The sequence below is a fragment of the Pelecanus crispus genome, chromosome Z (genome assembly GCF_030463565.1).
Source record: "Pelecanus crispus isolate bPelCri1 chromosome Z, bPelCri1.pri, whole genome shotgun sequence".
Taxonomy (NCBI): Eukaryota; Metazoa; Chordata; class Aves; order Pelecaniformes; family Pelecanidae; genus Pelecanus; species Pelecanus crispus.
The window spans coordinates 20,582,915-20,606,296 of record NC_134676.1 but is presented as its reverse complement, the minus strand read 5'-3'; the positions used below and the strand labels follow the sequence as shown (position 1 = coordinate 20,606,296).

The window sequence follows — 23,382 nt, the reverse complement described above, 5'->3', positions numbered from 1 at the left end:
GTATGAAAAAAAGCACCTGCTTCCTGAGTACTTCCAAAATTCCCTGTATTTAGCTGTTCCATAGTTTTGAACTGCCAAAATGCTCATCATTTACTACTTTAACTGTTAACAAGCTTTTCTTTAAGAACAAAAAAAGCAAATGCTTTTAATAACTTAAACATCCGTGGTTATGTATGAAAATATGGCTATTCAAATACAGCAACATTTTTACGTCCTACCTGTTACACCCAAGTACTACTGTTGAGCGAACCACAACATTCTAACTAACAATGGCTTGCCTTGGCATCCCTTCTACTAACTAAAATAATTCATTAGCATCTGCTGCTAATGTGCTTCATTTAGAATCAACCTGAGTGATACATCTTGCTACTATCTGCAGTAATATTTCATACAGAAGTTTATTTTTACTGTGTTTTCCTGGTGATGCTAAACTTCTATACAGCTTGTAGGTGGGAAAACAGCAGCATCTGGTATTAAATGTGTTTGCTTTTAATAACACACAGTCTGTTTTTAACAGCTCTCTTGGTATCAATGCCGCCTGGTACTGCCATTTCCATCAATAGGTCAAGGGTACTGTCCAAATAACATAACATGGGCATGTCTCAGAATTAAAGATAACCTCACCCCATAGTGCAGGAGCAGATATTCTTAAGCCTCTTTTTTGAAGTAATCAGTATACATTTTAAATTATAAGGATGTGTGTGTATACATACATATACAAGCACTTATGTTGAGAATCTATTAATATTGCTTCACTGCATAAGGAGGTAACAGTTGTAGATTCATTACAAGGACTGCCAATTTTATACCACCTTTGGCATGTCACTCAGGAGGAAAGATACTTCAGCACTGAAGCTGCAATGCTTTTGGTAAGTTCAGTGGAAGTTCATGTGAAACTCCTTAGGAAAGGATACAAAATGTGCAATGGCTTGTACTGTTATGACCAATTTCTGGAACTGAATTGTAAACAATAGTGTTGGTAGACAGGAATGTCTAGAATTCATGAATTGAAGAAGTAACTCACATTCTCTTGAAACACAAAACAGCTTAGTAGTGCAGTTGCCTGTTCTGCAGATAAGTCATTGAAGAGACCACTGAACATCATTTCTGTCAGGAGTAGTTCATCAGCACTAAAAAAAAGAGAAAGAGAAGGAAGCTTAGGGAAAAGACTTACTGAAATGTAACTTCTAAATGAAGTACTATTAATCTGTTTTGTGAAGCAACTGGATGTAGATAAGAAACAGCTTCTTAATTTTTCTTATGGGAACACCAAACACTAATATATTAGATTTTTAAGGGAGATGCTAATTAGTAAGAGTGTGAGACAGTATTTTAAAGAAACTAAAAGCTCTTACTGAACTACAAAGAATCTCTCCTGATAGTTCAACAGTTAGTATTAACAGTTGCTTTAGTCAGTTTTTATCAGACAGGACATCAAGAGATTGAAAAAAACCAGAGAGTTAGGCAACTCATGAAAGGGACTAAAATTGGTACCGCTGCTGCTCAAAAAATATTCTACTGGATTATTTCCAAGATACTGAAAAGAGGAACAAACTTGCTTCGATTTACTTGTAGAATAAAGACTTAATAATGAATTATAAAAGGAAGTGCATGCTGTGGATACAAAATCCAAACATACTATTTGGATAAAACATCAAATTGTTGACAAGAGTACACCCTTAATTTTGCAGTTTATCAGACAATTGCATAGGATGGGGGGAAAAAAGTAGATTTTTTTACAAAGAAAAGTGTAACTCATCAGCAAACAGTTGCTGAAAGTCAGGAAGTTGATAAAATTCTGATTGAGCTTCCCCATTTGCTATCAAATTCTGCAGGAGAAAAAAGTTATTAGATATCGAACAAATATAGGTAGCATCTTTCAAACTATCTGTAAGGCAAGGGGTATAGCATCACCGTAACTTTTAAAAATACACAATTCTACCAAAATCTGAGTTACACTCTGATATATTAAAGTCTCATTCATCAGTTTCTGTGGAATCTTTACAGTATGTTTCAAAATATATACCCCTGCTAAATGTACTACAATAAAATGCATCACTTTTATAGATTTGTTCCAACAACCCTATGGAAGCAATTAAGCTGTATTCCAAACTTGTCAGCGACTTGGTAATTGCTGACAATCACTGTTACACCCTTGTTTGCGAGTGACTCTGTACTAAGAGTCCTGGGAAGTGGAACCATAGAAACTGAGACCATCCTTTCATGTAATGTACAATATTAAATGAAAACACACACTATTGCCTAAGCTGTGTAAGAAAATAGCCATTGTTTTGGCATTTCCATGTCCACATTTTAGTTTTAAAATCTATTGTATTTGTCCTTAAGTTGCTATCTTTACTGCTTCAATCAGGATATTCCCTTTATGACACAGATCACATAGTCTCTGAAGAATCTTTCTTCTAATGGTCTCAGAACTTTAAAATATAAACATAACATACTAATTTCAGCGAGGACAGTAAAGTGTGTATTCATGACAATAATCACTTCGCACAGAAACCAATTACCTGCTGATTTCACAAGCAACCCGTCCTTTCATCTCAATAACATCTGAAGATGTGGCAAACCCCAGTCTTCTCAAAACACGCTTGCGGCATTTGAGTTCATCCATTTGTAAGACAGTTCTGGCTTTTTTCAGTTCTCGCTTTGCTACTTTAATATCCATAGCAATCTGGGGGGTCAGAGGGAGAGAAATTACATGTTGCTGGTTTAAAAGATGCAACTGTTTTAAAGACATTGTTTAATTTACATAAAGGCCTCAATGGTATACGGACATACTAGTTGACATTGACTCATCTAACTCTACTAAGAGGAAGGTCTAAAACAAATTTAAACAAAACAAAACAAAAAATCAGCTCCATTCACCCACAGGAAACTCTGGCACGTTGGAAAGTTAAGCTATTTACCCAGAGCGGGGAAAAAAACCCAACCAGCCCATACCAAAAAAACACAGTAGAAATCTTTGGTTGAGAACAAGCACTTGTTTTCCGAGACCTGTACTAAGTCTCAGCTAACCAACTATTCCATCAAATGTAACCCAAAGGCATTATTGCCTGCTATTAGAGCTTCTCCAGTGTCTTGTAGTTTATCACAGTCACTGTCAACATCCTGATGGCGGGGTGTACAGTGCAGACGCCCTCGCAGAAGTCTGCTTGGTCCATCAGGTCTTACCACATGCAACTTTGTGCTGCCCATACCAGAACTACCTCACTTCTGTGAAGAGACTCCTGGAGAACCTGTTTTCTGGAGCAGCATAGAAACACGAGAGCTGTTTTTGTGCACAACCAGTTTCAGGGTAGCAGGGTACGACTCCATACAAAATAAGTAAGTGTATTGCTTCCAGGCTGGGAGTCAGCTCAGGAAGCAGCAGCACAATGATTTGTATGGTACACTCCCCAAGCTCATAAGCCCTATCAATTCAACTTAGCTCTGCGCAGCATATTAAAAATGATCAGTTCCAATTATCTGTGAAGACTTTACCCCACTGTACTGTGCTATGCCTATTCAGTGAAAGACTCTAATGGCATCTCTGTGACCTTCTAACCCCTAATGACTTTTTCTGAAGAGTCTTCTTTTCAGATGTACTTCCTATCTGTACCAATCAAGGGCATACCACTGACTCAGCCAATCTGTTAGTGAGATTCAGTAACGTTACTGTGTTTAAAAAGTATTATTTGGGCTTATTAATTTAAAAAGGATTATTCAGGCTTTGCAAATAAAAAGAAAAGCAAGTAAGAAGGGAACTATTACTGTCTCTCTCTTCAGCTAAATATAGATGAAGTGGGGTTTTTTTTTGTTTTTACCTGTGCTTTTTTTTCACAAAGTTTGTATACGGTTTCCAAGTTGGGATCATTGTGAAGAGGATGTGAATACATCCTGTGCTCAAACGCCTCTACTTTTTGGATTACTTTTTTCAGTCCTTGATCTTTGATACCCATGTCATCAATAGGGTCTAGTAATGGTACTCCATCAGGAAATCGCTTCTGTACTTCCTAAATGGAAAAAAAAATTATTTTTAGTCAGATTAGTAACAGTAAAATGAACTATACTTCTACACATCAGCTGGCACAACTATAGGGACACAGAAGGCAGTAGTGTAAGTTTGTTATGTAATGTTTCAGCAATTTTCAAAGTCAGTTTAAAATGACTGTTGACAAGGAGAAACAATTAACACACATTGTGGCTTTCAACCCCTTTTAAGAATAAGGCTGAAGATGTGACACAAGCTTTAGACAAATTTCTGCAGAACAAGTTGCCTTGGGTTCAAGAGTACCTCACTAATCAGAGCAAAGAGCTTACACAGCCTAGTGGAACTTACTTGTATAGATTTTAACACACTTTGCCTGTTGTCAATAGGCCTCAGGTCTTTCGGTATGTAAAGTCGGACACTGCTGATAGCTGAGAGAAGATGTACCAAAACAGGAACAACCTATGAAAACGAGTACAGTAACTGATAAATCAGTAAAAAAAGATATTATTACTGTTCCATAGCAAAACTTTAAAAAGGAAAACTGAGTACACAAGGACACAGCAGCAGGTGAAGGAATATCAGGAAGCACAAAAATGTGAGTAATGAGATAAAGTATTAACAAAGAAGAAAAGTAAGTTTGTCCAAATGGGAAAATTCTGTATTCAGTTGACGCTGGAGAGAGGCTACAAGTGGGAAAAAAAAATTTCCAGTTTTTCTATTGCCAATTGTCTACTGGAATAACTCTTATGATTCAGACCAGACAAATCGTCATATACTTAACTAGGAATGCTAACAATAGAGAACATCAGATCAGCAAATACACATTCCTAAGTGTTGACACCATGAAGACATAATGAAGAATCAATATTGTAACTCAAGCTTTAAATGGACTTTGTGAAAAAAAAACATGGACAAATTAAACAACTGTCTCTGAAAATTATAATTGTTTGTCTTGATATAGGGTTTCAAATTGAAAATTTTAAATAATGCAAATGCTTTTACTAAAAATTTCAAGTTAATTTTAGAATGAGATAGCCTTGCAAAGCTGAAGGGGTCTGAAAAAGAGAAAGAAATAAAAAAAAGAATTCTCTTCTCAGAGACAGAAAATACTGCTAAGAAAACTACCTGCCAGCAGCATTGCTAAAATTTATTACTCAAGGATTATAAAAATTCTAACTGAATTCTCAAATCTAGTAGAGCAAATGCACATTACCCACAAAATGCTGCACAAGTTTCCAAGAAAAAAACAACTTACAGACATTTGCTTATCTGCAGATTTTATCACATATGTAGGTCATTTTCATAACTTTGTTTACATTACTGCTATTGTCTTTCATCTACTAATTTGAAATCTATAACACAACAGTAACTAAGTTTCAAAGCACTTCATATATGGTAACAAATTCACTCAAGTATATTGTTCACACCTGAAACTTTCCTCTTCAGTGAAATCAGCAACTGTTTAAGAAAGCAGAGTTAGGTGTACAGCTCCTTTCTCTTCCTTAATGCATCAATCCCTCTTTTACCACAGTTTGCAAATGCTTTGGAAATAGAATCTTTGAGAACGTTTATACGAAACTATTGAGAATAAACGTGTAACAAACCTGCATCTCTCCTTTCTCATCAGGTCTGGCTGGCTTTGCAGCCTCAGTAGCAGAATTTTTCAAACTCTCTTTGCTGCAGTGCAGTAGCACTTCAACTACATATAATGGGTCCAGTTCACCAGAATTTGGCTGTTAGGGGCACAGAAAAAACAGGTCCATAACAGTTATTTTAAAACACCAGCAAGAATGGAAGGAAAAAGCTTGATTTTATTCAATATTAAAGGTATGAAATGAGTTACTGCTCTTCACAGAGTATCAGCTCAGTGATGCAGTATATTCTAAAGACTACAGTATCGGTATTGATTGAAAGATCCCTCACACAGAAAAAAACACTTGAAAAAATTACCCCTTCCCCATCTTCCCTCACCAGTGTAGCCTAAAGTCTACTTGCAGCTTTAGATGCTTCTGCCTTTTCTTCTAGACATACCTCTTTCAAAGTAAGCCAACATCTTTTGTAATTGTAATGCAAAATATTTGCATCATGCTAGCAATACTGAACTTTGCTTTTTTTTAAAAAAAAAGAAACAAAATCTGGTGGATCGCTTTCATTTTCAGGTTTTCAAGTTCAAGTTTTTCCCCACAATAAAGACCACAGAAAAATCTTTAAAGCGTAAGAGCTTGTATCTGCAGCAAATAAGAAGCTGCATCTTGCAGGCCACATCTTCATACACCCCAAACTGCACATGTAACATCTGACACTCATTTAAAGACCACAAACATGCAGATATGGTGGTTAAAGACTATTGTTCACAAAGCCATAACCTTTCTTATACACTGCTTTAAAAAAACCTGATGTCAGTTATTTGACTGGATCAATATGCACTGAGGTTGCTCAAATACACTCCTATAATAAGCAAATATTTTTATGACTTCAAATAGAACTAAGTTATAGGCCTAATGCTGAAGGCAGACATCATCTTTTAAAATACTATGTGCAAGTTTCTATGCTTCCAAATACGAGAGAAAGAAAGAGAGAACAGTCTTTTCAAAATCCCAGGTTAACTCAGTTCAGTATTTTTCATTACAAATCTACAATATACTATTTTCTTTCACTGCATGCAAAGTAGGGTGGAGCCAGCTAGCATTTCTCAAAGATTCTCAGAAGTACTATGGGAAACTGCCACAGTAAACTGAACAGAAAAACAGGGTTATCCTGTTCTACAAGGTATGTAATTTTTTCAAGAAATGCAATTACTTGCTGGGGAAGAAACTGTTCCTCTGAATTCTATCCTACATTTGCAGAAAGCACTCACAGCAATGTACAGGACTCATATCACTGCTGTTCTCTGAATTAGAATTTTAAAATAATATCCACATATACCAAATCAGTATCCAGCCAAAGCCATGGAAAGCACAATGCTGACTTGAACGAAGAATCATCACAGAATCACAGAATGCTGTGGGCTGGAAGGGACCTTTAGAGGTCATCCAGCCCAACCCCCTGCAGTGAGCAGGGACAGCTTTAACCAGATCAGGGTGCTCAGAGCCCCGTCCAACCTGACCCGGAATGTTGCCAGGGATGGGGCCTCCACTGCCTCTCTGGGCAACCTGTGCCAGTGCTTCACCACCCTCAGCATAAAAAATTTCTTCCTTATAGCCAGTCTAAATCTACTCTACTTTAGTTTAAAACTATTACGCCTTGTCCTGTCACAACAAACCTTGCTAAAAAGATTGTGCCCATCTTTTCTATAGGCCCCCTTTAAGTACTGAAAGGCCACAATAAGGTCTCCCCGCAGCCTTCTCCCTTCTCTTCTCCAGGCTGAACAACCCCAACTCTCTCAGCCTGTCCTCACAGGAGAGGTGCTCCAGCCCCTGGATCATTTTGGGGGGCCCTCTTCTGGACCCGCTCCAGCAGGTCCATGTCCTTCTTGTGCTGAGGGCTCCAGAGCTGGATGCAGTGCTCCAGGTGGGGTCTCACCAGAGCAGAGTAGAGGGGCAGAATCACCTCCCTCGACCTGCTGGCCACGCTGCTTTTGATGCAGCCCAGGATACGGTTGGCTTTCTGGGCTGCAAGCGCACATTGTTGTCTCATGTCCAGCTTTTCATCCACCAATACCCCCAAGTCCTTCTCCGCAGGGCTGTTCTCAATCTCTTCATCCTCTAGGCTGTATTGATATCAGGGGTTGCCCCGTCCCAGGTGCAGGACCTTGCACTTGGCCTTGTTGAACCTCATGAGGTTCACACAGGCCCACCCAGCTTGTCCAGGTCCCTCTGGATGACATCTCGTCCTTCTGGCATGTCAGCTGCACCACTCAGCTGGGTGTCATCTGCAGACTTGCTGAGGGTGCACTCGATCCCACTGTCTGTGTCACTGATGAAGATATTAAACAGCACTGGTCCCAGTATAGACCCCTGAGGGACTCCACTTGTCAGCAGTCTCCATTTGGACATTGAGCTGTTGACCACTACCCTCTGGATGCAACCATCCAGCCAACTCCTTATCCACCGAACAGTCCACCCCATCAAGTCCGTATCTCCCCAATCTAGAGAGAAAGATGTTGTGGGGGACTGTGTCAAAGGCTTTACAGAAGTCCAGATAGATGACATCTATTGCTTTTCCCTTGTCCACTGATGCAGTCACTCCTTCATAGAAAGCCACTAGGTTGGTCAGGCAGGACTTGCCCTTGGTGAATCCATGCTGGCTGTCTTGAATCACCTCCCTGTCCTCCATGTGCTTGAGCATGGCTTCTAGGAGGATCTGTGCCATGATCTTCCCAGGCACAGAGGTGAGGCTGACAGGTCGGTAGTTCCTAGGGTCCTCCTTTCTTCCCTTTTTAAAAATGGGCACAGCATTCCCCTCTTTCCAGTCAGCAGGGACTTCACCTGACTGCCATGACTTTTCAAATATCATGGAGAATGGCTTGGCAACTACATCAGCCAATTCCCTCAGGACTCTGGGATGCATCTTATCAGGTCCCACAGACTTATGTACATTCAGGTTCCTCAGATGGTCTTGAGCCTCATCTTCCCTTACAGTGGGAGGAGCTTTATTCCCCTGCTCCCCATCTTGTAGTCAATCGATTTGGCTGGGGTGAGGAGAGAGGCTGCCAGTGAAGACTGAGGCAAAAAAGTTGTTGAGATGCTCAGCCTTCTCCTCATTTGTTGATACTACGTCAAAGAAGAGACTAAACTCATAGCTGCATATATATGCTACAGAAAATACTAGAATTGGAGAAGTCTAGAAAATTGTGAGGAAAAAAATACTTCTATCAGTAACTGTACTGTAAACCTACTAATAAAGCCGAAGTATTAATGTCACTAACATTTGCTGTTAATATCACTATCAGTTTACATATACCAAGGGCTTTTACACAATGCTGACCAGACATGACTTAATCCAGAACTGCTTTTTGAATGTGTACTGTTCCTTTCAATGGGTTTCTTACAACATTTTAGGTACTAAACCCTTGAACAGGAACTACCATTTTTGTTGTATGCAAGAGTAAAAGGAGGCTAGAACACCCTGTAAAAATTTGTTAGTCACAGACATCTCTGTCATATCAAGTTTGAATGATCCTTTGATTAATGCAGCACCAATTCAGATGCTTCAAGGACAAAATTCTGCCTTCTCTGGAGGAATATTGCCTGTATATTCCAAGGATTTTAGATTTGCCCTGAATCATCTATTACTTCATATGCCTGTAAACAAAACAAGGTAAGAGAGCTGATCATACCTGCAAATCAAGAAATATGGCACAGATAACCAATTCAGATTCCCAGATTAATAACATCAGACTCACTGAAAATTCAATGACCATGACACAGCACTAAAAACAATGTTTATGTAGTAAACTTTATAAATAAATGTGAACAGATAAGTATGTAAATTTGAGTTTAAAATACAAGGATTATAATCATCTAAATAAGGAAGACCAAAGTTCAGCATCTCGAATTTTAATAACACTAACTGTTAACACACAAAAATTTGATGTCTAGAATCAGGGATCAGATGACAATATGGACTATGAACAGCACAACAATAAAACTAGCATACTGCTGGCACAATCTAGTGGAAATAAAATTTCTTACTCAAAAATACTGGGGTTGTTTTATTGCTGCCTACTATACTGTACAACATATAGCAAGCACCACTGCTTGAAATAAATTCTTCTGTCTACTGTAATTCAGAACAAAGTGCTATTTGCATTCACGATTTTGTGGAACAATGCATCGTAAAATTATGCTGCAAAAACATCTAGATATAATTATAAATATATATAAATAAACATAACTGACAATGACTCATGCTTTTGCTTTCACATTGCAATGAACAAAGAGAATTACTTAGTGAAACACAGACATACTGTAACCCCAAATGTCCATCTTAATTCCATGTATTCCTCACTAGAAAAAGGACTTCATTAGGAACTATGATACAGTGAAGAAAAATTTACAACTAAAGAAAAACTAGTAATATAGAATGAATTCAACACCATTTCTAAAAGCAAATCTAAAGAACTGTCACAACTTAGAAGTGGATAAAGGTTTAAAGACATGGCATAATAGTGATATATTTCCAATACTAACGAAGTACACTACTGCATTAAACAGTAATGGGGAAATACATCTGTATCCCAGGACAAAAATGCATTGAATAGACACATTGAAACAGGTAAATAACAGCTTCTTTAAGTCATTTGTTTTGCCTCTGCTCATAGAAACTAGTCTTTCCATACTGATTTTAAAAGTTACATGGCTTTAAGTCTGTTCCATAATTTTCAGTACCTATTGTCATTCTTTCCACAGAACTCAGAAGGAAAAATTCAACCCAGCTGCTAGAATGACTTAATGAAAAAAAGTGCTGCTGGAGCCAGAGCCATCTCCTGCAGAACAGACAGTAATTTCAAAGCTAACATTCAAACTTAAAGGCTTTATACAACTGTGAGACAGGCCAGATAGGGAAGGCAAATACATATGTGGATAAAATATGGCACAGATAGAAGAAATGCCTCCAGTGACACAGAAGTTGGCGATTTTACATAGAAGGCTGGGATGAGGGGGAAATCTTTTTTACTGTTCACGTGGCTCTATGAAAAAAGCAGTCTAGAAGCAAAAGTTTAAGCAATAGCAGTAACAGTCCAGTTTTCCAACTTGAAAAAGAAAGAAATGTGACTTTCAAAAGGAAGACGGAAAACCAAAACAAAATCTCTTTTAATAAGTTCTGAATGCACACATTTTTCTCATTTCCTCTTTAATGATTATACGTTAGAGAAGCACCAAAAGGTGCCACAATGTACAGGCGCCACCGGAACTTGACAAAGACAACTTCTCATTTAGACCTAGTAATTAATGCCAATGCTCTCCTGCCAATATTACAGCAAAAGTGCTATCACAGAAAAATACACTTTAAACTTAGGTTTTAATTTAGCCAGCAGAGTAGCCTGTCAAAACATTTCTGAAAGGGAGACCAAAACGTCATCACTGGGGTTATTGCGGAGACCAACTATAAAATGCATTTTTGGAAAGAAAAACAAATCTCACTTCTATTGCATCACTGCCCTCTGTATTTTCTTCCACATTTCCCTGAATCCATTTCTGTTGTTTTGCTCTCTTTGTATTGTAACTTCCCAACCCTCAACTCTACAGCAATGCCTCAGAGGACAAGCAATCCCGTATCTCATGCACTAGCTTAGGACTCAAGACACAATTCCCCAGTTTAAAATAACCTTCTACATACAAACAAATGTCAGTCTCCCCACCCTCTCAACCCTCACCTACAGCTTCTATAGATTTTCTGAGAGTAGGTAACATAGTATCTTTCCTATGAACTGCTTAGTGTAGCGCTGCTGGGGATGTCTCAGAAACTAAACCTTTGTAGTGCCAAGTGCACTTTTGAACTACTTATCTCAGACACAAGCAAGCATTTCCTCCATAAATATGCCAAAAGTTAAAAAATTAACACAAGACTCAGGGTTTGTCCCACCACCCATAGTTTTTTTCTTTACATTTTCACTTCGGGAAGGCCTGAGCTTTTTGTAAATTTGGGGTGAGAGGAAAATTTTCTTGCCTTTGAAAACTAGAAAGAAAAGAGCAGTTTTATCTTATTTTCATAAAAAGCAGTAAGGTATATATTTTTCTAATGCAGAGAATGTATATTTTACCTTAACATTGGATTTCTTAGAGAAATTAACAACCACTCCCCATCCAAAGTCATCACCTTCGTTCTTCACCTGAAAATATTATAAGATGTTATAACATAACCCATGTATAATCACATCCTACCAAGCATATCTTTTTGTATTTCTGATATTTACAATAGCAGTCATGGACTATTATTCATCATGGAAACACTATCTCTTTTAATTCATTGTTGAATGTTTAACAAAGAAACATAACGAAAGTAAAAACTGATTCATGTCATTTTTCAAGATGGCAAATTGGCAGACACAAGTGAACCTTGCAGATTTCACGGATAGGTAGAGATCTGAAATAAAAACAAAACAAAAGAAAAATCAAATTACCTTTACCAATCTTCCTGGCTGTAGAAAGGGCAAACAATACTTTGGTTTGTGAATATATTCTTCAATCTCTTTACCCAGTTTTGCAAGCTGCTGTCGGATTTTGTAGTATATGACCACATTTTCTTCATTGGGAATTGCTATTTTGTTGTACTGTCCTTCCAAATTATTCACTCCTGTAATAAAAAGTAAAATCCCATGGAAATTAATAACTTCACAGATTTAGAAATCAATGTTTCACTTCCAGATCTACTTAACTAGTATTTTGTCACCATTTTTGGCATTCATTTTCTATTTACAGTAATCCATTCTCTGGAAAGCTAGAAATCTGTAAATGTGTCCACTAAATTTCATTTATAGGAAATTAAATATTAATACAAAACCCCATTTTTTTTTTAACAATAAACAAGCTTGAGAGAACACAGAAGGCTGGACCACCAATTGTCCAGGAATCACTGATTTATGGTTGCACAGAAGTCCCACAAAAACTTGCAGTGAAGGAGGGTATTCATTGCCTACCAGCGCTCTTCTACCTCCTCCTATGAAAATAAGATTGCTCAAAGACATCTTCTAACAACATGTCTTCAACAAGAAGGATGTTGTTAGAAGATGTTCCTCCTAACCTGTTTTAGGCTCTGATTGCATCAGTTGGAAATGAGTATCTTCTTCCTCGAACATTTTTACACCTTATTTAGGCAAATCAGTTTTTATTATAAGCAACATGCTTCATTCTCTCACACTGGTAATACTACTAGTAAACATAAACAAAGGGCACATTATAAAGATCTCTTCCTCTCTACTAACTCACACTCTTGCATGTTATTTGAATGCATATGGGTGACTCAGAAATCCCACTTCACTGGAACTTGAGAGACAGCTCAGGGAAGCGCTCCCTATTTTTAGGTGCCAACTTTTTAAAGAAAAAAGCTAGCAATGCATACTCATGGCATAATTTCTTCCTTGCTCTAAACAACCATTTCTCTCTTGTGTGTTTTTAATTGCAGCTGAAGCAATTACAAAATTCTAACACCCAGTATGGTGCCTAAACAAAAAATGTCCAAGAAATATGAAAAATGTTCTCCAGCTCCATTTCTCTATTTAAAGAGCAATACAGGAATGCCAGAATGAAGATCTAGGCATGCCAACTGGAACAGGATGGTTCTCAGGAAATACATACTATATTTGACTACTACTGTCTTAAATACTACTGTCTTAAATACCGCACCTGCAAACTAACCGACACTCTGAAAAGGGAATCGAACCCCGCCCCCTGCATGTCTATCAAAGCTACACACACACAAAGCTACACACACACACACACACACAAAGCTACACACACACACACAGAGTCACACACACACACACAGAGTCTGTCACACACAGAGAGAGAGAGAGAGAGACTCTCTCTCTCTCTTAATATTCAATTAACAAATGAACAGATGAACTGCTCATGCATCAGTGGCAAAGGAAGTAGTTACCTCTCATGTTCTTAAGATTCTTCTGGGTCAAGTTTTGAAAGAGGCCTCACTCTTAAACACTGGCTGAGACCTTTGGAAACTGACTTTGGCTCATGAAAACACACTATTTAAAGATCATGGCTCAAAATTTAGTTACTCAGTGGAGTGCAAATAACATCTCAGTCCTCTCTGAATTTTGCTTTGTATTTTAATTGAACATTTTTTCCTATACTACTCTGAATGCAGTGTGCCTCAGTTCTTTTTAGAGATTGTAATGAGATACTAAAATTACATTTCTTTTAGCTAAGTTATGCATATCAAAAAGGAATAACACTTTTCTTCTCTGCACCTCTAACAAGCTGCAAGAAATTTTAAATTGTTTTTCCTTTTTCCTGTCCTACAGTTTAGCAATGTGACAACCATTCTTGCCTGACTCAGAGAGGACGCTCGCTTCATAGATTGACAGTATAGGTCCTAAGAACAAGAGAAAATTACTCTTCCTGAAACTATAACATAACAGCAAATGGTGCAGTGGCAACTGTTGGCAGGGAAGACAAGAACTGCACAGGTATAAACTCTCATAAACGTAATAAAGTGTAACTACCCAACCTCACAGTGCAGCATCTTTTATACTGACTCTTGTGAGTACAACATACAGTAATACTTACTTTCTACTATTTCTGGAATAGTTCTGTAATGTTGGAACTGATAGAAGGATTTTTCTAACATGTATTCAGGGTTAATTTCCTCTACTCGAAGCAAGTTCAATACCATGTTGTATGTCAGGTGGAATGCGCTGTTTAAAGGATCAGCTGAACCCTGAAAAAGATCCAAGAACACTGTCCAGTTAAAAAAATATTAATGGCAGCATATAAGAACATACCAAATAAATCATGATGCAGTATTTTAAATGAGGAGCTGCTTCAATGAGTAGCACAACTTGTCCTGAATTTAGATCATGTGTCTCATCAAATCCTAAGCAATTTTATAATGCTGAACATGTAACAGTATTTGTATGCCTCATCATATCTAGATACTACAATATTATAAATTAGATCTGAATGAAATGAGAAGTTCAAGTGAAAAACTTAGATGTTTCTTAAAACCTATTACTTGGATTCCATTATTTTAACTTGAAAAGAATACTTGTTTAACTATTTAAAGCAATCCATTATTTTAACACTCTGGAAAAACTTATTTGCACACCTTTTTTCTTAAGACTTACTGATCACAGAGGTGTCTTGGAAAGTCTGTTCAAAAACAAGTAGTCTACAACTTCTTTAACTTAAGTAATGTCTCATTATAAAATTAGTTTACTTTGCAGGTTGCCCAAGAGAGGTTGTGGACTCTCCACATCTGGACATGGTCTTGGGCAGCCTGCTCTAGATGACCCTGCTTGAGCAGGGGGCTTGGACAAGATGACTTCCAAAGGTCCCTTACAACCTCAACCATTCTGGGATTCTGTGAAGTTCAATTTTTTTTACAAGGTGGTATTTACATGTATTCTGAATAACCCAAGAAGAAAGGATGTTGGGAAAGCATTATGGGAAAATACCACATCACTAACTTCTTTCCCCATTCTTACTTTCTAAGAACATCTACTACTGTCCTCTGTCAAAAAAGGGTACTGGAGTAGGTAGATGCACCTTTGGCCTGATTCACCATGGCTGTTATTACGTTCTTACCCAAGTGGAAGCCCTCATTATCATAACAGCAAACTTTTAATTGATATACATTAAAACAACCAGCTACTCAAAGAACACACGGAACAGTTAAACAGTGTCCAAGGAAGATCTAGAAGACCTTAACACTACAGCCTCTCCAAGTAAAGTGCAAACTTGAGAAACTGCCTCTAACTAAAGTGCCAGCACAGGCAACCATCTTGATAAACCAAATAAGAAGTCACTGCAACCAGATGACAAAGACCCAAAACTTCTGATGTATGAAATTGCCTGCGGCGCATAACCTTTCATCTAAAGTAGCACTGGTCTCAAAGGAACAGGTGCCTGACAGTTCTTCAGAAAGGATCCAAGGGAAATCCAGGAGTTTTGAAGCAGAAAATTACAATTTCTGTGCAACAAAAGGAGTGGAAACCAGAAGCAACAGACAGCTGGATAGAACACAGCAGAACAGCAGCATAAATAGACTTTATATAAAACCAAGTTAGATCCCACAAATCTTTCAGAGCTCTTTGAAGGTGTTAACAAGTACATGGATTATCATTTCTCCTTGGTTCCTGAAAAGCTTATGACAACACACTCCCTACCCCCAAACTAATGTAATTAAATCTTTTAAGGGATTTAAGAAAACCAAACTTGTGTGAATTACTAACAGAAAAACAGTGCAATCTGGTATTTTTTCGAAACAAAATTTCACAGTGGAGACTCAGAGGTCTGGACTTACAAGAAATCTAGAAAAGGCATAAAGAGAAAAATAGCGAGGTCTGCTAAAAATGCTACTAGATCACTGAAGACACCAGCAACCCACAGAGTTGCATGATGAGGACTAAAATGGCAAGTGAAATTTAATCTGAAAGTATATTTAAGAAGATGAAATGCAACTATTTGCAACGGTTTAGTATTTACTGCTCATTAAAGAGTGACCTATGCATGAAATGAAAGAGATTTACTAAACAAGTGTCATTTCAATAAGGCGTATGAGTAAATTCAGTCATGATTAAACATTTTAAATCAATAACAACTAAAACAGAGAACAAGAAAATGAGGATGTTTCAAGACATATTTTTCATGCAACAACATCGTTGCTGAAAGTTCAACATATTCTATCAGACATTTTAGAAGCTCAGAGAGGGCTGACACTGGGAAACATGCTCCTCTGCACTTTAAGTTCAAGATTTGCTTTACCTAAAACCAATTATAATGTATCCTCTTGCAACTAATTTCTTTGCCTTTTGCTATACAGTAAGGTATCTAGCAGAGATATTCCCTCATCATACATAATAAAAAAAGCATAGGCTATTAAAAAAACAACTGATGATTAGTTTATATATGCAAATGCTGAAATTCAGATCAAGTGCTCTCCTAGATGAAGTTAAGTCTAATGGATTTTAAATGACATTACCACAATATACACATTTTTCTGTCAATTTTATATGTACCAGCAGGAATTCTGATACTACATCCATTGACACACTGATGCCAGATCTAGTAACAGACAGTTTGAATCTGAGACTCCTTCACATGTAGGATATTTAAGAATACTGTAATCCCGTTTGCTTTATGTGAAATATAGAGCCATATGAGACTACGTTACAACTGCCAGAATCCTACTCACTGCATGATTATTTCATCTCGGAAGAAAATCCAGCTGCTACAGAGAAGCCTTCAGCATATGTTTATACTCAGAAAGGACAAACATGAATACATGTAGAACAAGTTTAAGATAAATCATATAGCCTAATGTTTTGCTTTCTATGGCCAGAGACTCATTCAGTCATTCTAGTTTGTATCTGTGAGATCATAAATACACAGGTTTTCACCTCAAGTGATGCACCACAGAACAGAAATACCTCTTAAATTAGATCACAAAATGAGTATTTAAACTAACACCACGAGTTCTGAAATTACCACAAATAGGTTTCTAACAGAAATGTGTCAATAAGTACAACATCAACAGCTGAGCTGCAGTGTGCAGAGGAAAGCTCAAGTTTCTACAGATGTCTCTGGTCTGATACACCAAAGAAAGATGAGAGAACTTCTGTTGCTGATGCCAACCAACATATAACACAGCTTTTTCCTCAGACCTGATAAAAGGATTATGTAGCCAAGCTCTTGTCTATTTTTTCTAAATATATCAGTTATTCTAGGAAAAAGAAATTACCACTCCCTAAAAAGCTTGCTTCTCTACAACAGAGAATGCCATTTAAAGAATGGCATTTACTGAAGAACAGCACAGCAATTACGCTAGTGTCAGCTAACAGTGGGTCAGATTCTTTCCTACAGCAACATCAACTGCTGTAGCCAGGCATCAACTAAAGCAGCTGGAATACACCCACCCGCTGCCTACAGCCACCAGTGTAACTACAGACCAGCAGAGATCTGGCAAAATCCTGCTGTGACCGCTCCGATCACACTATGAATCCCTCTTTCCATTCCTGACAATGTTACATAGCTTTAAGGCATAACTTAGCTGTGTGCTTGCAAGATTATCAACTATTTGAAAGAATAAAACCACGTGTCACACTCTCACTTAAATGCTATCATGAAGTAAGAAAACAATGAACTTTATACAACTATAATATAAGCACAGAACATGCCAACAAAGACCAAACAATTCCTACAGATTCACTTTAAATGCCTTTTTAAAATCAGCACAGTTCAACTGTGAAGAAGGAGTGATTCAAGAACAAACTAAAAAACCCAGCTATTTTGAAGATTATATAAAGCAGACTTATTTGAAAGGCAGCATTTGAGCCAGTTGCTGATGTGGCACTTTTTATTTTAAACACATGATCAGCATTTTACAATTTGAAAATAAGATCATTCTATTAAGACAAAGCAGTTAAAACACGAATCCCCTTTTGGCAAAAACTGAATTGTTCCTGTTCCCTCATCTCATAAATACATCCTTCTCCAAGTTTCAGAAATTCCTTTTTTCTCCGTGTTGTTCTCTAGGCAGTATTACATTTTCGAAATCAAAGTTCTGAGCAGCTTATTTTTTCTGAAAACTGGAACTGTTACTCCTCCAAATTAAATATAACTATAGTAGCTTTATTGTATTACACCTTCATCACAGCCAGTGAATTCTGCAGCATGCATTAGTCTCTACTGACTACCCTGGGCTATCAACAGACTCACATCTAGCAGGCAGCAATCACCTGGATGTCCTTGCTTCATTTACCTAGTAGCAACATATGGATTTTGCAGCTACACTAGGAAACCTTATAGCAAAATACAGTTGTTCTTCTATACTAAGTACACACAAAACATGAGTACACAATCAGCCTTTTCTGGCAAATTATAAAGATTGGCATGATCATTGAAGAGGCAATTAGTGGTTACCTAAAGACACTTGTTGGACACATATGGTGGAGGGAAGGGAAGAACAGCAGGGGAGGGAAGATGGGATATATTACTGACAGGAAAATGGAAAAAGTGGGCCTTCCTTTCCTTACTTGCTCTCAAACAGCCTACAGTATACAGTATAAAGTGTTCAACTATCCTGGATTTTGCTTTCTGCTAAGATATAATGAGGCAAATCAGTTTAACTTACATTTTCTTCATGATGGTTTGCTCCTCTTGCAATCCCTTTCTCTGCCCAAGCCCTGTGCCACCGGCTCTCAGATTGATTACTTTTCTTTCTTTCTTTCTTAAAAACATTGTGAAGTATGTGCATGACATTTAGCTCACCCTCTACCATAGGTCCTCCTGTCACAACTCATCAACCTTCTCTTCGACAAGGTAGGGTATGCATCATCTGCCTCAAGCTCTCAGTCTCTGAGGAAGCCTCTCCCTTATCTCCAGAGTAAAAGCTCCATATTATAGAAAGGAAGAACCACCAACCACTCATGCAGAAGATCGGGCAAAAACCTAACTGATCAGAGCTGCAACAAAAGTTGATGTGAAAAGACTGCCTTGAACAGGCATCAAGAAGTCACTTTCAAACACACACTGCGCCCATGACTTTACTGTTGTTGGAGAACTACCATCCCAGTTCTCGGGCCTCCTTTCTGCAAGTAATCCTCCTCCTCACCCCTTCAAAGAGGGCAGTCCCCCCACCCCAAATCTTCAACAGACAGCAGCAGCAGATTTATTTCTGAATATTTAAAAAAAAAAAAAAAAAAAAAAGAACGATTTTGCAAGCTTTTTTATCCCTCTAGATGAGAATTGCCTGCATACATGAGAAGAGCCTGGATATATCAACTGAAGTTCTCATAAGTTAATGAACTACTTCATGCACTTGCAAGCACTTCACTTCTTGAAAAAATTTAAGCCTACTCACCTGTAGCACCCTATCAAGTTTTTGAAGATTTGGGTTGCAAAAGAATGATTGGTTCAAGCTGATAAATGTTAAAAATCAAGAACATGACTATAAACAATTCACTACAGAGTCAAGAACTATCGCTATGCACTGTGCCCTGTTTAACTGCCAACAATTTCAGAACAGAGTCTCTTCTTAACACAATCAAATCATCCGACAGAGCATTCAGCACTTCTGGTCCTACCATTTCTTGCCCACATAAACTAGAAAGATCTAAAGATTGGGGAAGAAGAAGATTAGTGTCTGGAATTGATAGTCACAGGGTTTTTTCCACTTTTTTTTTTTTTTAATTATTGTTAAAACTTGGAAGCCTTGTCTAACCAGAGATGTGAGAGCTGTCACTGCTGCATTATGGCACGTGGTGTTGAGCAAGACGTACATTTGGTAAGGGTTACTCTCTCTCTGTTCTCTCTTATAGCGGGAGAAAAATATTTACTTTTTCAAAACTGTTCCCATGCAGAGAGAGGAACAACTACTGCACGTAACTTCCTTGCTCTCCAGCCTTTCACAGAAAACATGTACAAAGCTTTCACAGAGAACATAAGATGGCAAATACTGTCTGAACCTAACTCACAGTGACAGTATGAGCTAACAAAGATGAAAGAGGCAACTTGCAAAGCAACAATAAACTATCTTTCATAATGACACAAATCAGATACACTACAAGACATATTTTATGCCATTTGATCCACTGACAGTTTCCTTTGCTTATCGGTGTTTCCAGAAATAAGCTGAATGAAGGAGTTTCCAAAAAGGAAACAGAACCACTTTGCAAAAAGAGCAAAGAACAGAACACATTGACAATATTTAAAAGGTCTCTCGCTTTTTTCCCTCATGAAGTAGAAACAAGTACACTTAGCTGTCTGTGACAGTCACCATTATCAGCTTCTATGAAAAACCTCATTAAATAAAAATGCAAGTGACTGCTTGATACATCTGTAGGAAATACCTTTAGTGAAATATTAATTAACAGCACACATTTTTTCCACATATCGATGATATAGTTACCACATGAATTACCACCTCTCTCTCAGAAATACCAAAAAAGACTGTGGTGTTATACTGACAACAGGATCATCCTGAGCTACATCAGCATGACTGCAAAACTGATAAACCCCTTCTGCTGGGTTATTTTTATCAGACAATGTAAGCAGCTATTTTAAGCACAAATTTATTACCAATCCGGCTCACTGCTTTGCCCCAAAACCAGTTGCACCAACAAAAACAGAAGCCACTGTGGGTGGCAAAAGACTGCTTCAGCAGGCTTTGCCCATGAAAATACGTCAGGCTTGGGTTCCACAAATGCTCCAGTTGTAATAAGAGACTTAAAAGGAAAAAAACGTATCTTGATTTCTCTTGCATGTCACTACCACTGTCTGAAGTTAGTTCTGAATGACTGAACTTTTCGTTTACCCTCTCTAATACAGTAGCTCCTACCATCATAATTATCCTTAGTTTTATCTCAGGCTGGTAACTCCAAGTTCTGTTCTTCCCCTAAGTCTTTCATCTTGTTTCTAAACTGAACACAGAAAAATATACAAAAAACCCTACACACTTGTACCAAAGTTTCCCAATTTAACAAAGCAATACTTAAAACTCTCAAGCAAATATTTAAAAGTACAAATACTATATACAACACAAATATCATACCCTAACTTAAAAATTTAAAAATTGGCCCTCCCCAAACCATGTAGCATTGCTACATGAAATGCTCTGCACAGAACACAAATGGACAGCAGGGGGAAAGGTAATTTAACATGTGTTCAACACCATACTGTGCAATGATTCTTTTGGATCTAAGCTGGTCTGATCGCTCTAGAACCGTGTTTATATAATACATTTGAGAGAATAATTTTGCTCCTCCAAAGTTGGATAAAGTCAAAGAAAGGTGAAATGGAAAAACCCAAATGGTATCTGTATCTGCACTCAGAAGCTGAGATCCTCAACACTCATTGGTTTGACTTGCTGCTACAGGTATCAGGTCAATGATGTGACAATTTACAACTTCAGTAAACGTGCAGTATGTTTTAACTTAAAGGAGATGTGTGCCCTAGCAAGGACTATATACTTCTACAAAAAGTTAACATAAAAATAAATTAAAAAAGGAACTTTGTCTTCTGTTTATCTCACTCTTACCTTTCTTGTTTTAAGAATAAGAAGGCAAAGAAAAAAAATCTAGCTTAATCAATCAAAAAGCATTTACATTTGTAGTGATGAGTTTACCAAAGTAGAAGAAAATTTCCCAAAAATCTGTTAGCTGGGGGGAAACTGCTTTCCACAGACTGACCTAATAAAGCTTAAGTAACTTGTGGTATTAACAAGCAGCAACCACAATTAATAAATAATACCAGTTAGCTTAGTCCTACTGGCTCTGGAAAAGCCTGAGGTGAAGTTCAAGAGTGACTAACCATTTTACACGCCATCTGATGCACTCAATCCTCTTGTATTTTGGTTGCAAACATCAGGAAGAACAACTATTTACTGTTGTCTTCTATCTGCTGGCTGGCATAATTATCTACAAAACTGTGACCCTGTTCATGATGGCATTTGAATATCTGTTTCCCTTAAAATAGCTGAATTCTCTCCATGATTTCATGCTAAAATCTTGTTGACTTTAAGCAGATTTTAAATTCATGTTAGAAGTTAAGTACCTTCCCGAATTGAAGCCTGGAAAACTTCTACAGTGCAAGCTTCATAAGAACAAGAAAAGTCTGGCAGTTTACAATAAAAATAAAAATTTCACATTAAAATTATTTTTCTCTAAATTTTGATAAAGTATCCAAAATGTTTGTTTCATTGAGATTCACACCTATGTCACAACTTTAGATTAGAAAAAACATCACGCTGTCCTCAAACCACTAGTGACAATCTATTTCTTTAGATTTTGCAATGGCTTTTCCAACAAGTGTTAGTGCCAACCTCCAGATGAAGTCTAAACTAAGCTTTAGTAAATTTCTCAGATCCTGAGGCATTTTTTTTTTCCATATAAGTAAGCTTTAAGTCAAACCAAAGTACAATAGTATAATTAAGCTGGCATGTTAAGCTGATGTTTGCAGAGGCACTGAATGCTGATGAAAGACAGTCTCACTAGAAGGCTTCACCTGCCGTCTTATGCATAGTCCCAAACACCAAGATTAAATGGAAAGCTGTTACTTACTACCCACTCACAAGTTATGGGAAATGAACTGAAACACCAGCTTGCTTCTCTAGAAAAATCTTTAAAGCATTTGGGGAGAAGTAAGTGGAAAATCTGCACACAGTACAGTTTTCAAAGGGGTGCACAACCAGCAGTACTAAAGATTCTGCAGAGTCTTTATCATAAAAGTGAAGTAGTAAGCCATATCATTCCATACCATTTTCAATACAGGCCACCACATTTTGTTCAAAAAAACCATTATTCATAGACATTGTACCAGGATATCCTCTTGCCAAAGAAGCTTGTGCTATAATTTTGTCAAACATTGTGCTGAACAACTGCTACGCCCTAGCCTGCATCTCATTGTACCTTGAGCTTCCTGATAGAGATTGTCAGCAGCACCCTGTTTTTGCCTTCTGTGGCAGCCATGCATAGCTAACAACTTCCACTTCATTACTTCAGACAGCGCTAAGCATTTAATTTGCAAAAAGGACCTCTGTTGATGCTCTAATCCTGTGCTTCTTGCCTGATCATAGAGTAAAAATTCAGTACAGTTTGTAAGAGCAAAATAAGAACTCAATGCAACAGAATAAATCTTACCACCTGAAAAAAAAAATTCCCACTCACTGGAAGGGTTTTCTACATAGTAGTCAAAGGAGATCATTTGAACAAAACCACAGTAATAATTTCAAGAGTATGATGTTAATGTATATGGGTATTTTAAAGAGTAACAAAGACT

General features: G+C 37.6%; 1 protein-coding gene across 1 annotated transcript in view; it reads right to left on the bottom strand.

The window, feature by feature from the left end:
* The window catches only part of MTREX (Mtr4 exosome RNA helicase), a 49,516-nt gene that overhangs the window by 5,763 nt on the left and 20,371 nt on the right, over nt 1-23,382 (bottom strand). The window contains exons 16-23 of the mRNA XM_075725928.1: nt 14,176-14,326; nt 12,054-12,226; nt 11,694-11,762; nt 5,593-5,721; nt 4,337-4,447; nt 3,822-4,010; nt 2,526-2,689; nt 1,025-1,130 (exon numbers count right to left, since the gene is read on the bottom strand). Coding sequence (XP_075582043.1) covers nt 1,025-1,130; nt 2,526-2,689; nt 3,822-4,010; nt 4,337-4,447; nt 5,593-5,721; nt 11,694-11,762; nt 12,054-12,226; nt 14,176-14,326 — 1,092 coding nt within the window. The remainder of the gene's footprint in view (nt 1-1,024; nt 1,131-2,525; nt 2,690-3,821; nt 4,011-4,336; nt 4,448-5,592; nt 5,722-11,693; nt 11,763-12,053; nt 12,227-14,175; nt 14,327-23,382) is intronic.